The sequence below is a fragment of the Sorex araneus genome, chromosome 2 (genome assembly GCF_027595985.1).
Source record: "Sorex araneus isolate mSorAra2 chromosome 2, mSorAra2.pri, whole genome shotgun sequence".
NCBI classification, from domain to species: domain Eukaryota; kingdom Metazoa; phylum Chordata; class Mammalia; order Eulipotyphla; family Soricidae; genus Sorex; species Sorex araneus.
In genome coordinates, this window is record NC_073303.1 from 27480437 (window position 1) to 27493046 (window position 12610).

Genomic DNA, 12610 nt, shown 5'->3' on the forward strand with positions numbered 1-12610 from the left:
AGGGTCAGAAACGAGGAAGGAATATTCTCCATCCATCCACTCCCGAGAAACCGAACTTGGCAGGAGAACAGACATTGATGGTAGGTGTTGAGAGAAGAGGAAAGTACCCCACTAACTGCAGAAGACAAGAACTTGGGAGGTGGCCCCACCCAGCTGCAAGAGGAAAGTTCCACAGCTGGAGGAAGCAGGAAGGGGTTGGGATGGAGGAACAGGTGGGGCAAGAGATGCTGACAGCTAGACAACCGAAGGGGAGAGGGAGTGAAGCCTTGCGCCTGTTCAGAGTCAGCACTAGAACCCCCACTTCCTGCCTCTCTGCCAATCTCAGCGCCCACCCCCCCTCACCCCCAGCCCCCAGCCCCCGTAGCCCAATCCTACTCAACCTTCGGGTAAAGTTCTGCTCCTCCTAGTAGAAGGGGGAGAATGGATGTCAGCCTGTGGCTGTGAAGGAGCCCGGAGCGAGGAGGGAGGCAACAAGGCCCTGGTTTGAATGATTAGAAGCGGAATTGATCTCTTGGCTGCGATCCATAGCCAGAGATGAAAGATTCCACACTGCCATCCATCCCCACTTCCCTCCCAGTCTCCATGGGCTGGATGGACGCACATGCCAGAGATTTGTAACCTCACCAAGGCACTTGAAGAGGGAAAATGGAAGAAAGGAAAATCTAGGTCTACAACAGGAGCAGGCCTTCAATGACTAGAGGTGCGGCTGGGGCAAAATTTCCCCAGAAATTTTGAAGAAGGGATGGGAGAGCGATAGTAGAGCAGGTATGGTGCTTGCCTTGCATATGGCCGACCCAGGATGCATCCCTGGCATCCCATAAGGCCACTGGAGTACCACCAGGAGTAAGTGCTGAGTGCAGGGCCAGGAGTAACCCCTGAGCATTGCTGGGTGTGGGATCCCCACCTCGCCCCCCACAAAAAAAGAAACATTTCCAGAAGAAAGAGAAAATCAGAAAAGAGGGTAAACCAAAGCAGGTCCATGCTCCGCAACGTCCACAACCCCCAGGACCCTCTTTCCCAACGCTGATGTTCTTCCCAGGTCGCCAACCCTGCAAATGTTCTCTCCTTTCAGCCCCCAACGCCACACACCACAATGCAGAAGACTTTCAGAAGAAACGCGAAGTCAGATTGATGACATCAAAATGACAGACATTAGTCTTCAGGTAACAGCAAGTTGAGAGGAAGACAAAACCTGAAATCTTGACAGAATAAAACGCAGATATCTTGCAGGGCTAGTTTTAGCCTTTTGGCTTCATTCCAACTGGATGCTGTAATTTTGAGAATTTTATATCTATCTTTCTACATATAAAAACTCCTTCACCTCTTTTTATCTATAAACATATCCAAACAGATCCAAAGTTGCAGATCAGAGTCAGAGAACTCCCAGAACACAGATATGGAGAAACCCCAGTCCTTTAAAACTATCTCTAGGCCATCCCAGAGACAATCCAACACCCTTTAGAAACTAATCACCACTACCAAGGCTCCGAGACTGCAGACGCTGCAGGCTACATGCCCACCGCATTCAGGCTCCAAGGACCCCCAGAGGAGAAATCTGTTGACACACATAACCATTATGGAAAGGGAAGGGGAGGGGAGCTCAGGCTGCAGGCACGGGGACGCAGGTTAGAGTCTGGAGGGGAAGGACACAGGGAATTCAGCTTCTGAATAACTCTGGAGCAACACACACACACACACACACACACACACACACACACACACACAGAGTCTAGACTTAAGTAAGAATGATTCCGGAGAACAGATGTAAGAGACTGAGGAACACGGCGGAGAAGGGAGAAAGATTTACTAGGATGAGAAATCTCACAGGGCTCAGCTGGGGATCTCCTGCAGGCCCTGTTCCAGCCACCATGCCTGTGTCTTGGCACCCCAAATCTCCAACACCCCGGGAAGGAGGGAAACACAAAAAGAATGGGTGATAAGAGTTGGGTTATTAAAGGAAAGTGGGTAGGCACAGACTTGTGACAAGATAGGGAACGGGGCAGAGAGGAGAGGATGGGCTGGGGGACAAATAACAGGGAGGGATCCAAGAGCAAAGGAAGCAGAAATGATGGTAAATTCCCAGGGACAAGGGAATCCACCGGAAGGGCCCAACTGGACATGGGGCACAAGAAAGGAGGTGGACCTGGCAGGGAGACTAGAACAAAGGGGTCATCAAGAAAGACGTGGTAGAGAAGTGGCAGACACAGAAGGCCCTGGCAGAGAGAGGAGAGGGAGAGGATGGTCCGCAGGGGAGTGCTCTGGGGGAAGGACAGGAGGGGACTCATATAAGGCACGGACACCATATGGGGGGACAGATATAGGTGATGGACACCAGAGGAGGGAGGGGGAATGGAAATAAGGATTGCGGGGGGCAGGGGGGGTGGTTAAAAGTGAAGAAGTGAAAGGAGTAGCTGAGACCCCCAGGGGTTACATTTCTGCTCAGGGGTCTTCAAGGGGGTTAGATCTAGGGCAGGGTTCTAACCTGCACCCAGTCCCACTCAGTCTTACTTGCCTTGCCCCCCCACCCCCACCAAACACACACATTTTGGCCCCCCTCTGCCCTGGTCTCTCCTCCCCCGACCCATTCCTCTCTCTCTTCTCTTCCCTCCATCTGGACCCTCCAGTCCCACACCCCCCCACTGCCTCCCTCTCTCTCCATCTGGCCCCTTCTCCTCTCCCTCCATCCTCCTCTCTCTCTCCCCCCTACCCTCCTCGGAGCCCCCTGCCAGAGTCTGCCCCTCGTCTCTCTGGCTTCTCTCTTCACCCCTGTGTTTTCATTCCCCCTCTCAGCTCCTTTCCTGACACTCAATCCTGCTTCCTTGGTATTTTCTTCATCTCTCTCAGCTCCCACATCCAAATGATTTCTGCAGCTCTTCCCCCAACCCTGTCCTACCTTCCCACCCTTCCTGGCGGTCTCGTTCCCCTTCATCATTTCCCCCTCAACGCCCCCTGGCAAGGCCTGCTTCCTGGTCCCTCCGACCCTTATCTGTCCCTATCCTCTGGCTTTTAATCCCTCCTTTCCCACTGTTCCCGTATCCCTGCCTTCCCGGTCCTCCTCTCTCCCTCCATTTCAGCTGCTCCCCTCCCTGGCCCCAGTTCTGCCCCCCCTGCCCCCGCCCGTCCCCCATGCCCCCCCTTCTGGCCCTTCCCCTCCCCTCACCACCGTACCTCTGAAGGGGGCATAGGACATCGCGGGGATGCTCCCCCGATGGATGGAGGCGCGAGACCTGCTCATCAGGCCTGGGGGGGAGGGGGCGGGGGGGCCGAGGGAGAAAGAGAAGAGAGAAAGAGGGGGAGAGAGAGGGGGAGAAGGAGGAGGAGGTGGAGGAGGAGGAGGAGAGAGGAGGAGAGAGGAGCAGAGAGGAGCAGAGAGGAGGAGAGAGGAGGAGGAGGAGGAGAATAGGAGCCAACGGCAGCAACGGCAGCCGGGAGAGAGAGAGGGGGGCGGGGGAGCGAGCGAGAGAGGAGAGAGCAGGAGGAGGAGGAGGAGGAGAGAGAGAGAGAGAGAGAAAGAGAGACTCTGCAGCCCCCACCCCTACTCCGTGAGAATCCGGGAGAGCGACCCTGACTCCAACTCCCCAGAGAGAGAGAGAGAGAGAGAGAGAGAGAGAGAGAGATCAAGAGAGCAGTGGTTCTAAAGAGGGGGATCCCAGACCCTGGGGCAGGGAGACCCCAGACCCACAAAGATTCCTTTGCCCCCGCCCACAAGAAGGTGAATCTGAGGCAGAAACTCACAATGTAGAGGATAAGAGACCCCCTCGATTTCAGAATGACACCCCCAAACCCCTTAGGGGTCAAAGGTCCTGTGTGAAATGTCCAGGTTCCAAAAGACTCTCCATCACCCCACTCCAGACTCCAGGGTGACTCTGGCACATCAAACCTGAGACCCCCCACTTAATAAAAAGGGGATGGGGGGGTCCCAGTTTCCCAAAGACGCCAAGCTGAGAGCTCGTGGAGAAATCCCACTGGAGAGGGACTAGAGACCCCAGACCCTGAGCTCAGGGGGGAGACACTGCCGCTGCGGAGGAGAGTGGAGAAGAGAGAGACCCCTCCTGTCTGAAGCTGGAGACCTCAACGCCCCCAAACTCACAGAGGAGTTTGAGTGACCGGCGGAGCGTGACCCCAGAGACACAGGGCCCTCCCACAAGCACACCAGAGAGGAAACTCAGTCCTGAGAAGGCAGAGCCCGAAACTCAGCGACAGACCCCCACACACACACCCACACTCCTAAAGGCAGAGATCTTGGGAGCCCTCAGCCCACGCGGGGACCCCAGACCCTGAAGGCAGGGGAGGGGCTGTGGCAAGAGCCCTTCCCTCCGTTGCCTCCTCCCACCTCTCTCCTTATTGGCCCCTCTTTCCATTTTTGGGTCACAGGAAGTTCTTGGGCTCCTGGGAGGTTATGTAGGGCAGGTCTTGGCACTAAAGGGGGGTGGGGTGAGGGGAGGGACCCCTGTCTGAGGGGTCGAGCTGACTCGGAGAGGGACATCGGGTGGACATGGGGGACCAAAGCTTCTGGCGATCGCTCCCCGTCCCCAACCTGCTGCTGCCCTCCTCTCTCTCTCCCCGAGGGGTCTCGGCACCGATGTGTGAGGTGCCCTCGGCCCCACTAGCATGGCCGTCGGTCCCGTCCAGGGACGCCCCTCTCCGTCTCTCTCACCTGCGAGCATCTGGTCTTGCCCGCGCCTGCCCACTCACTCCCCCTGCCCAGGGACAGCTGGCTCCTCAGATTATCCCTGTTCCCTCCTCAGCCCAGGCATCTGTCAGTCCCAGCCAAAATGGCAGGGGGCGCTCTCTTCGCCCCCTGAGGTCCGAGCTCTCGGGCCCCCCCACCCCCGCCGCAAGGCCCCCGGGAACAGTGCAGGGGCTGTTACTAGGCACACTCTGGGGTCTGGAGGGGACTCGCGACTCCGCCACCTGACGCATCAAGTCTGCAGGGGTCTCCAGCCCCCCCCCCTCGGAGCGCCCAGCTCTCCCGTCACGTGGCCTGCGGGGCCGGCCTGCCATTGGCCGCTGCCCGTCGCTCATTGAGCTACAGCCGCCAGGGGAGAGCCGGCCCCCTCACGTGACCGTAGAACCTCCGCAGCGCCTCTGCTCAGCCTCCTATTGGCCCTTTTCGGTTTACACGAAAACGGGCGTGTCATTTCCCTGCATGGTTGCAGATCCGGCTGCCGATTGGTCACATTAACCTCCGCTCCGCCCCCCGAGAGGAGGCGGGGCAAACCGGCCACGTGAGAGCCGGGATTGGCTGGCTCGGGAGGCCGGCGGTCGGGTTTCTGCTGTCACGTGGTGTGCGCCCCACTTGGTATCACGTGGTTGCTGCCCAGGTAAGAAGAGGCCTCTCTTCCTGGGCTGGGGGCCTTTGTCCGCGTTCCCTGTGGCCTTGGAGAGAGTCTGCCCTCCTCACCCGCCATAGGCTGCATGAGGGTGGGACGGGCTTCCGCAGTCCTGCTCAGCGGAGGGGTGAGTGACCGGCCCCGCCCCTTCCGGTCCTCGAAGCCCCGGCCGCTACCCGTACCCCGAGTCCCACCAGCTGGCCCCCGAGGAGGAGGGAGAGAAAACCTAGGCACTGCTGCAGTTTTCCGAGCCCCTCCCGACCTCCAGGGTGCTTTCCTTCCGGGTGGAGAAGAGGGAGGGTTCCAGCGAAGGCTTCCCGGGGTGCAGTTTCCTGGGGCGTCCGTAGAGACATCCAGTTCGCCTGCTCTCAGGCCGCTCTGCTCCTGTCGCTTCTTTGGATGCCGACGCTGCTGCCTGTGGCCTCTCGCCTTTTACTGCTGCCCCGAGCCTGGCTGTCCATGGCCTCTGGAAGCCCGCCGGCCCCGCCCACTTCGTCCTCCAGCTATGTGCCCGGCTCGGTCTCCGCAGCCTTTGTCACCTGCCCCAATGAGAAGGTCGCCAAGGAGATCGCCAGGTGGGGAGCGCAGCGGGCAAGGATGATGGAGGAGCTCGAGTAGGGCCCGAAGCCGCGCCCCGCCCCGACTTGCGGTCCGTCCCTGCTTTGGACACCTGTGTCAGGGTGGCCCGTGCAAAAGCTGTGTCACGGGGGCGCTGACGGGGACCCTCTCCTCCCCTCCAGGGCAGTGGTGGAGAAGCGCCTCGCGGCCTGCGTCAACCTCGTTCCTCAGATTACATCCATGTGAGTCATGAGAGAGGGGCTTAACCTGACAGGCCGGGCCGGCTGGCGCCTGTTTTCTGGGGGGAGAATCTGCCCTCACACCCCTCTCTCCCCGGCCTTTGCAGCTATGAGTGGAAAGGGAAGATCGAGGAAGACAGTGAAGTGCTGATGGTGAGAACTCCCCACCCCCCACAAAACCTGTTCCCGCACAACTCTGTCCCCAGTGTGGCCCCTCATGTTTCTCCCCCCGCCCCCCTCCCCAGATGATTAAAACCCAAAGTTCGTTGGTTCCAGCTCTGACAGATTTTGTTCGGTAAGAACTTTGCTGGCGGGGAAGGGAGTGTGCTGTGGGGTGGGCCTTGCTGGACAGGCTGAAGGGTGGGGGGGGCCTCTGGTGCGCACCCCTCCCCTCCACCCTCGTCCTTTTCAGTTCTGTGCACCCTTACGAAGTGGCCGAGGTGATCGCGCTGCCCGTGGAGCAGGGGAACGCACCGTACCTGCACTGGGTGCGCCAGGCGACAGAGTCCATGACTGACTCTGGCACGGCCCAGCCATGATCAGCTGATCCGTCCAGCCCCCTCTTGCTTCCATGCCCTTGTATCCTCCCAGTCTGTAATAAATGGCTCTCTTTGATTCTCCGTCTCAGGCCTTTCCCATCATCACAAATGTGAATTTGGTTGGCAGGTAGAGAAGTGCTTTTTGTCCCTGTGTTCTCATCTTTTAGGACGCGGCACCGTCTGATTTGTTGATTTCTCTTTATTTCAGTCATACAGAGTCTGGGATCTTTGATTAGCTCCTCCCCTCCCTCCCTCCTCCGTCGTCTTCCGAATTCAGGGGTTAAATAATTTTAAAAAATATTTAAAAAGTTGTAACAAAATAACATCAAAGGAAATAATAAAAGGGGTGGGGAGGAGTCAGGAATCGCGAGGGGAGCAGAGAAGAGAGGCCTCTTCCCCGGCCCCCCACCCGGATTCCAGCCTGGGCAGTAGGGAGACCTACTCCCCAGGTACATCCCAGCTGCAGGTGAGGTCAGAGGTCAGGGAATTGAAAGTGCCAGTGTGTGAATGGGGAAGTGGGCAGAGGCAGGCTGCTCAGAAGATGCCCCCACCTCCCCACTCAACCAGGTACTGCACAGAGCCATCGGGCCGCACTCTCCGAGCCAGGACGCGGACAGGGTCCCCGCGGGACAGGTAGCCAACCCCACCTCGGACTCCTCCCGCAGCCCCAGCAGACAGACCGCGGCACAGGGGGGAAGGAGGTGCCGAGCGTCGGGGAAGACTGGGGGAGGGGGCCGGGGCTGAGGAAGATGAGGCAGTCATCGAGTGAGGGGGGGCACTCTTGGGGACATCTGTGGGGAAACCAATGTGAAGTTCCAGGGGTGACCTAGGCAGAGAAGGGGAGCTGTGAGTCCAGGGGTAGAGGAGGGGGAAAGGAGATCACAGTGGATCAGAGGGACCAGAGAGAGAGAGGCTGAGAACTTAAGAGCAAAGGCCAAAAAAGGCGTGACAGGTCAGCAGCGGGTAGACTCACCTGTCTGGGGGTTCCCCATCCCCAGAGGTCCCTGCGGTGCTGGCAGAGGGGTGGAAAGAAGCGAACATCCGGATGGGACTGCTGAGGTGAGAAGAGGAGAGTCAGGCCCAAAGCAGGGGCAGCCAATCCTCTCCTCCAGAGAAGGCAGCGCTCACACCACCCACCCCTCCAGAGTATTGGCAACCAAAGAGTGGTTCTGTTTTCCCTTTGGTTTGCTTTGGGGGCACCCCCAGCGGTGCTCAGGAACCGTTCCTGAGCTCGGGAAAAAGTAGGGTGCCGGGGATCAAAGCAGTGTGCTGGCGGCGTGCAGGGCAAGAGCCTCATGCACGCTCTCTCCAACCCCCTGAGACAGTGCTCGAAGTCCCCCGAGAGGGGAACTGGGTAGCCAGGAGGAGAGAGGAAGCATCCCTGGCGGGAGAGTCAGGGAGGGGCGGGCTGGCGGAGGGATTTCACACGGCCCTCTGATTGGCGGGCCGAGGGCACTGACCTGGGCAGGCAGCGGGCATCTGTGGGCCGGAAGTTGTAGCCGCTGCTGCCCTGGTAGCTCTGGTTAGGGCTGGGGGACGGCGGCGACACCGAGGCCTAGGGAGAGTGGAGAAGTGAGAAAGACCCCCAGCTCCTTCCCGCACCCCCGGGGCCTCGCCTCATGGGGGGCCCGGCCCCTACCTGCAGTGCCCTCTGCAGCCGAGCCCGCTCCCTCTGCTCCTGGGGCTCTGCTGACGGCGGCTCCTGCTCCTCTGTTTTCCCCTTCTGCTTCCTCCTCAGGGGCTCTGGCTCCGGCCTCCGACGCTTCCCCAGGGGACGTGAGACCCCTCCCCCAGGGCCCTGCCCTGAAGGGAAGCTGTAAGAGGCCTCCTTATCCCCCCAGCCCCCTCCCGGTTGCCCCAAAGACCACCCATACACCCCGAGATAAGTACCCTGGGCAGTTCCCCACCCCCCCTGGACCAGTGACCTGGTGGGGGCTCCATCTCCTGGAGGAGGCTCCACGGGGGGCGGGGTCCTGGCGTGGAGACCAAACAGGCATTTCCTCTTCTTAATCTCCCTCCCTGAAATGAAGCTGGGGTGACGGGACACATGGTAGACGGTCAGTGCTGTGGGCCTGGGCCCCCTCTCCCGCCCTGACCGAACCCCCTTCGGAACCCTTCTTCCTCCCCCCCCCCCCCATCCATCCTCTCTCCTGCTCTGCCTCCCTCCGACCCACCGGTCTTTGTGGCTGTTGAGCGCGGTGAGGAGCTTCGAAGAACGTTCTCCCTTGGGGGTGTCTGAGAGCTGCGGGCAGGAGAGGGAATTGCCAGGAAGGGCACACTGACCCCTCGCGCACTCCTTCTCCCTGTATTCTCCCGGGACCCCCAACGCTCCCCTCCCCTTACCTCCCCAAGGAGCAGGCTGTCCCAATTCTCGGAGGTGAACGGGAGGATCTCTCGGTCAAAATCAAAGTATTTTTTCTTACAGCAAACACTGAGGTGGTAGAGGACGAGATGGGCCACGTCCACCCTGGAAAAACAAGGTGTCAAGGTCCCAGGAAGCTCTGCCAGTGCTCCAGGAGTCCCTGGGAGGGAGGGAGGCTGGGAGGGCCTGGGGGTGGGTGCTCTGCTCACCAGCGAAGCTGCAGCCTCCTGACCTTCTCCGGGCCGCCCCGACACACGCAGCATTCAAACTCATAGAACCTGGGCGAGAGGGGAGGACACGCCTTACCCCGGGAGACAGCACCATCCATGGGGCGGAGCGGAGAGCAAAGCTTCGAGGGTGGGTGGGGCGGAAGGCGGACAGGAAGGGCGGGGGGGAGTGCAGCTCCTGGTGTCTGCACTGATCTCACCTGTCCCCATAGAGCAGGGGTTTGCTCAGACATTGGGTGCAGGCCTCATGGAACCACTGCAGGCAGCTCTGGCACTGCAGCATCTTCAAGTTCCACCTGGGAGTCAACACACACCTGTGGCCTCTGACAGGTCTCCCCCCCCCATTTTCTTCCCCCCTTTACCTGCCCAAACGCTGCTGATCCCCCTCCAGCCCCCTTGGCGCCCGCTTCCCTGGGATTCCCGCACTCCGGCCCCCTCAGTACTCACTCCCCAGGGCCACCGCAGTAGCAGTAGCTCTGCTGCCGGTTGCTCAGATGTCCTGCATCCCAGTCGAGCCCCTTCAGTCCGTACGGCAGAGACAGCTTCATGCTCAGCATGGCCCGGGCATAGGGGCCCTTCTTCAGCGCACCCCCCCTCTGCACAGACAGAGCAGCAGGAGCCTCAGGGGGCTGGGGTGAGGAAAAGCAGGGGCGGGGGCAGGCTTTCAGGGGGATGCTCCCACACACACACGGGTGGCTTTACCTTGGTGGCGATGGCAAAGACGCACTGGCGGCAGACCCAAGCCGTGCCTTCTCCCTCTCCAGGGCCCGGGGCCCTTGGCACGTGGCAGTCCTGGTGATAAGCTGAATAATGACAGTCCTGAGTGCCCTCGATGGCATGGCATACCTGTGTGTGCTAGGGATGGGGGCAGGAGCCACTTCCCCATCTCACTGCACCCCGGCACCCCGGCCTTTGGTCCTGTGGGGGCAGGCGACCCGACTCTTACTGAGAGGTGACAGAACTGGGGCTCAGAGGACTGGGGACCTGCCCGGGTCACGGGGCTCAATCGCTGTAGGGCCCCTACACCCCCCCTCAGTGGTCGCCTCGCCCTGTGCCGGCAGAAGTGAGGCTACAGTGACGAGACTGGCCCGAGCAGGGTCTCGGGGACTCTGGCCAGGGCTGGTGGCACCAGGACCAGCACTGGAGGGAAGGGCCCGCTGGTCCATTCAAGTGTCCAGCCCTCTCACCATGGCGACACTTGTCACAGCTGACCAGCCGGTTCCCGGGGCCCACAGTCTCGGAGCGGCAGACGCAACAGAGGAGTTCCTCCCCAGGCAGGGCAGCTGTGCGGGGACACAGGATCAGGGGGGCTGTCCCTCAGCCCCGGCCCCACTCCAGGTCTGTCTCCCGGAGATGCCCGACCGCAGGTCTCTGGGGTCTCACCAGGGCTAATGTCCTTCCAGAGAACCAGAAACTGGGAGTCATCCTCAAACTGGACCAGACACACCTCCCGGGCACTGTCCACCTGGAAGGGGCGGACAGAAAAGCTGTCTCAGGAGCCAGAGCCAGGGGAGAGGAGAGGGCTCAGGTGACGGGGCAGAGGTCAAAGGGCTCACCTTCTTGATGGTTCCCAAATACAGCAGCCCATCTGTCCAGCGGGCCAGCACATCCTGACCCTCCCAAAGCCGAGGTCTGGCGCCTGGCGTGGGTGCAGGGGAAGCCGGGTCCCAGAGTGAGGGGGCACCAGAGCGGCTCAGCCGGGGGGGCTGTGCCATTGCATCCTGGGGGGGCCTGGCCAGAAATGGGTGGGGAGGTTATCAATGCTGAGAAAACATCCCAGGGGTCTCCCACGATGTGTCGAAGATTCGGGCAGCTACATCCCAGTCACCAAATCCCCGAGATACCTTAGAGGAAGCCACTCCGCGCCCCTCAAGGCTCCATCACTTCCACCCCTAAATCCCTGCCCCAACCTGGTTCCCTGCTGCCAGCTTCCCAGGGTCCCCGGGGTATCCCAGCCTGGCCCTGGGCTGTTAGCTGAGCCCATAGTCGCGGGAGCAAAGGTCGCTGCCCCTCCTTCTACTCTCCCCCTCTGCTGCCTATTACGGGGATCCTAATTGGGGTGTTCCGTTATCCAGAGATGTGTTTGGGGAGCTGTTCGGGAAATGTTTTCCGGAGTAGGAAAGGCTGCCTTCAGGCCCGCGTGTCTCATTCAGAGCAATTACCTCGTGCAGGTTATGTCAGGTCACCCTCAAATTCGGGGCTCCCTGTCCCCGCGTTAGATAACTTCCCTGAGTGCCCCGGGAGGGGGGCGTGTCCCAGTCTCGGTCTCCACTCCCCACGACGGCGGCGAGCCCGAGAGGGGACTCGAGGGGACCCAGCGCGATGCCAGGGCGCCCCGGCGCCCGCGCCCGCGCCCTGCGTGCCGACCCCCGGCTCCCTGCCCCCCCACGGGCGCCTCCCGCCGCCTCCTTACCAGTGACAGCTGGGGCCGCCCGGAGCTGGGCGCGGGCAGACGTGCGAGGCCGAGGCGAGCCCCCCCCGCGCAGGGAAGGCACGTCTGGGCGTCCGGGGGGGCGTGCGGGCAGAGGCCGGGGGGTCCCCAGGCCCAGCCCCTCCGTCCCGGCGGCTCTGGGGCGTATGACGCAGCAGCCAAAGCAGCAGCAGCGGCAGGAGGAGGCGGCGGGGGGAAGGAGGGGAGGGGAGGGGAGGGACAAACCGGCTCCGGGGGAGGGTGGTGGGAGGGGAGCAACGGGGGAAGGAGGAGCCGGGGGGGGGGCGGGCACCACCTCACCCCACCTCCCTCACCTCCCGCAGGATGCGGGGCCTCGGGGCGCCGGCGGCGGGAACCGCGCCAGGCCCGCGGGCCCAGGGAATCCCCGCTGCCCCGGCCCTCCCGGGGAGCGCCGCCCTGGGGCAGGAGGGAAACCCCTCCCGGCGGCCGCCCCGGGCCCCGCGCTCCTGCCCCGCCCCGCCCCCGCGGGCACCGAGGCCCCGCCCCCCGACCCCGGCGCGACCCCGCCCTCCATTCACCTTCCCGGCCCGGCCCCGCCCCCCGCGCCCGGCGGGGACCCCCGCACGTCTGCGCACGCGCCAGCGCTCCCGCCGCACCTGGGCGGGGAGCGGCCGGCCGGGCTGGGCGCTGGCCGCGGGCGGTTGGCGCGGGCGGCCGGGGGCCCTCCGGCGCGGGTGCGCGGCCGCGGGGGGCCGGCGGCGGGCGGTGACGCCGCCAGGGCCAGCCAATGGGCAGCGGGCGGCGCCGGCCCCGGCCGTTCGAAAGGGAAGGCCGGGAACGGGCGGGAGGAGAGCGCCGGCAGCTGGCGGGAGGGTGCCCTGGCCGCGCCCCCGGGCTCGGCGCCCACCCGCGCACCCACGGAAGGGGTGCACCTGCCCCGGGCCGGGGCGCGAGGGAAGC

At 62.1% G+C, this 12610-nt stretch overlaps 3 protein-coding genes across 16 annotated transcripts in view; 1 reads left to right on the plus strand and 2 right to left on the minus strand.

Annotated features, from left to right (window-relative positions):
• SYNGAP1 (synaptic Ras GTPase activating protein 1) overlaps positions 1 to 3310 on the minus strand; it is a 32204-nt gene extending 28894 nt beyond the window's left edge. For 11 of the 12 annotated variants that reach the window (XR_008628426.1, XR_008628427.1, XM_055124948.1 and 8 more), the window contains exon 1: positions 3169 to 3310. Coding sequence is in view for 10 of the 12 variants with exons in the window: in XM_055124948.1 (XP_054980923.1) it covers positions 3169 to 3235 (67 nt within the window). In the remaining 2 variants the exon portion in view is untranslated. The remainder of the gene's footprint in view (positions 1 to 3168) is intronic. The other variant, XM_055124952.1, reaches the window with a different exon arrangement.
• A 1875-nt stretch (positions 3311 to 5185) lies between these two features.
• On the plus strand, positions 5186 to 6745 carry CUTA (cutA divalent cation tolerance homolog). Of its 2 annotated transcripts, none has more exons than XM_055127577.1 (6): positions 5186 to 5324; positions 5706 to 5908; positions 6074 to 6133; positions 6238 to 6283; positions 6376 to 6425; positions 6543 to 6745. In XM_055127577.1, the coding sequence occupies exons 2-6, from the start codon at positions 5733 to 5735 to the stop codon at positions 6667 to 6669; spliced, it is 459 nt and encodes a 152-aa protein (XP_054983552.1). In that variant the 5' UTR covers positions 5186 to 5324; positions 5706 to 5732; the 3' UTR covers positions 6670 to 6745. The 2 variants fall into 2 exon arrangements, with proteins under 2 accessions (XP_054983552.1, XP_004617717.1); XM_004617660.2 differs by having other exon boundaries at positions 5322 to 5460.
• Positions 6746 to 6863: 118 nt separating this feature from the next.
• Positions 6864 to 12343, minus strand: PHF1 (PHD finger protein 1). 2 transcript variants are annotated; one of them, XM_055126484.1, is made up of 15 exons: positions 11672 to 12343; positions 10815 to 10989; positions 10642 to 10723; positions 10446 to 10541; positions 9961 to 10061; positions 9706 to 9854; positions 9459 to 9554; positions 9241 to 9309; positions 9013 to 9136; positions 8844 to 8911; positions 8595 to 8699; positions 8309 to 8483; positions 8130 to 8224; positions 7643 to 7720; positions 6864 to 7495 (listed from the first exon to the last, which is right to left on the minus strand). In XM_055126484.1, exons 2-15 carry the CDS (start codon positions 10971 to 10973, stop codon positions 7204 to 7206), a joined length of 1689 nt encoding a protein of 562 aa, XP_054982459.1. In that variant the 5' UTR covers positions 10974 to 10989; positions 11672 to 12343; the 3' UTR covers positions 6864 to 7203. The 2 variants fall into 2 exon arrangements, with proteins under 2 accessions (XP_054982459.1, XP_004617719.2); XM_004617662.3 differs by having other exon boundaries at positions 6866 to 7495; positions 7643 to 7723; positions 11672 to 12341.
• Between the last annotated feature and the right edge of the window lie 267 nt (positions 12344 to 12610).

Bases quoted from the DNA above. Each gene is read 5' to 3' on its own strand.
- CUTA (XM_004617660.2), top strand. From the start codon at position 5,419: ATGAGGGTGGGACGGGCTTCCGCAGTCCTGCTCAGCGGAGGG. The intron at 5,461-5,705 runs GTGAGTGACCGG...GCCTGCTCTCAG, and splicing joins CAGTCCTGCTCAGCGGAGGG to GCCGCTCTGCTCCTGTCGCT. The intron at 6,134-6,237 runs GTGAGTCATGAG...CGGCCTTTGCAG, and splicing joins GTTCCTCAGATTACATCCAT to CTATGAGTGGAAAGGGAAGA.
- PHF1 (XM_004617662.3), bottom strand. From the start codon at position 10,973: ATGGCACAGCCCCCCCGGCTGAGCCGCTCTGGTGCCCCCTCACTCTGG. The intron at 9,855-9,960 runs GTAAAGCCACCC...CTGTCTGTGCAG, and splicing joins TCTTTGCCATCGCCACCAAG to AGGGGGGGTGCGCTGAAGAA. The intron at 8,700-8,843 runs GTGGGTCGGAGG...CCGTCACCCCAG, and splicing joins CTCAACAGCCACAAAGACCG to CTTCATTTCAGGGAGGGAGA.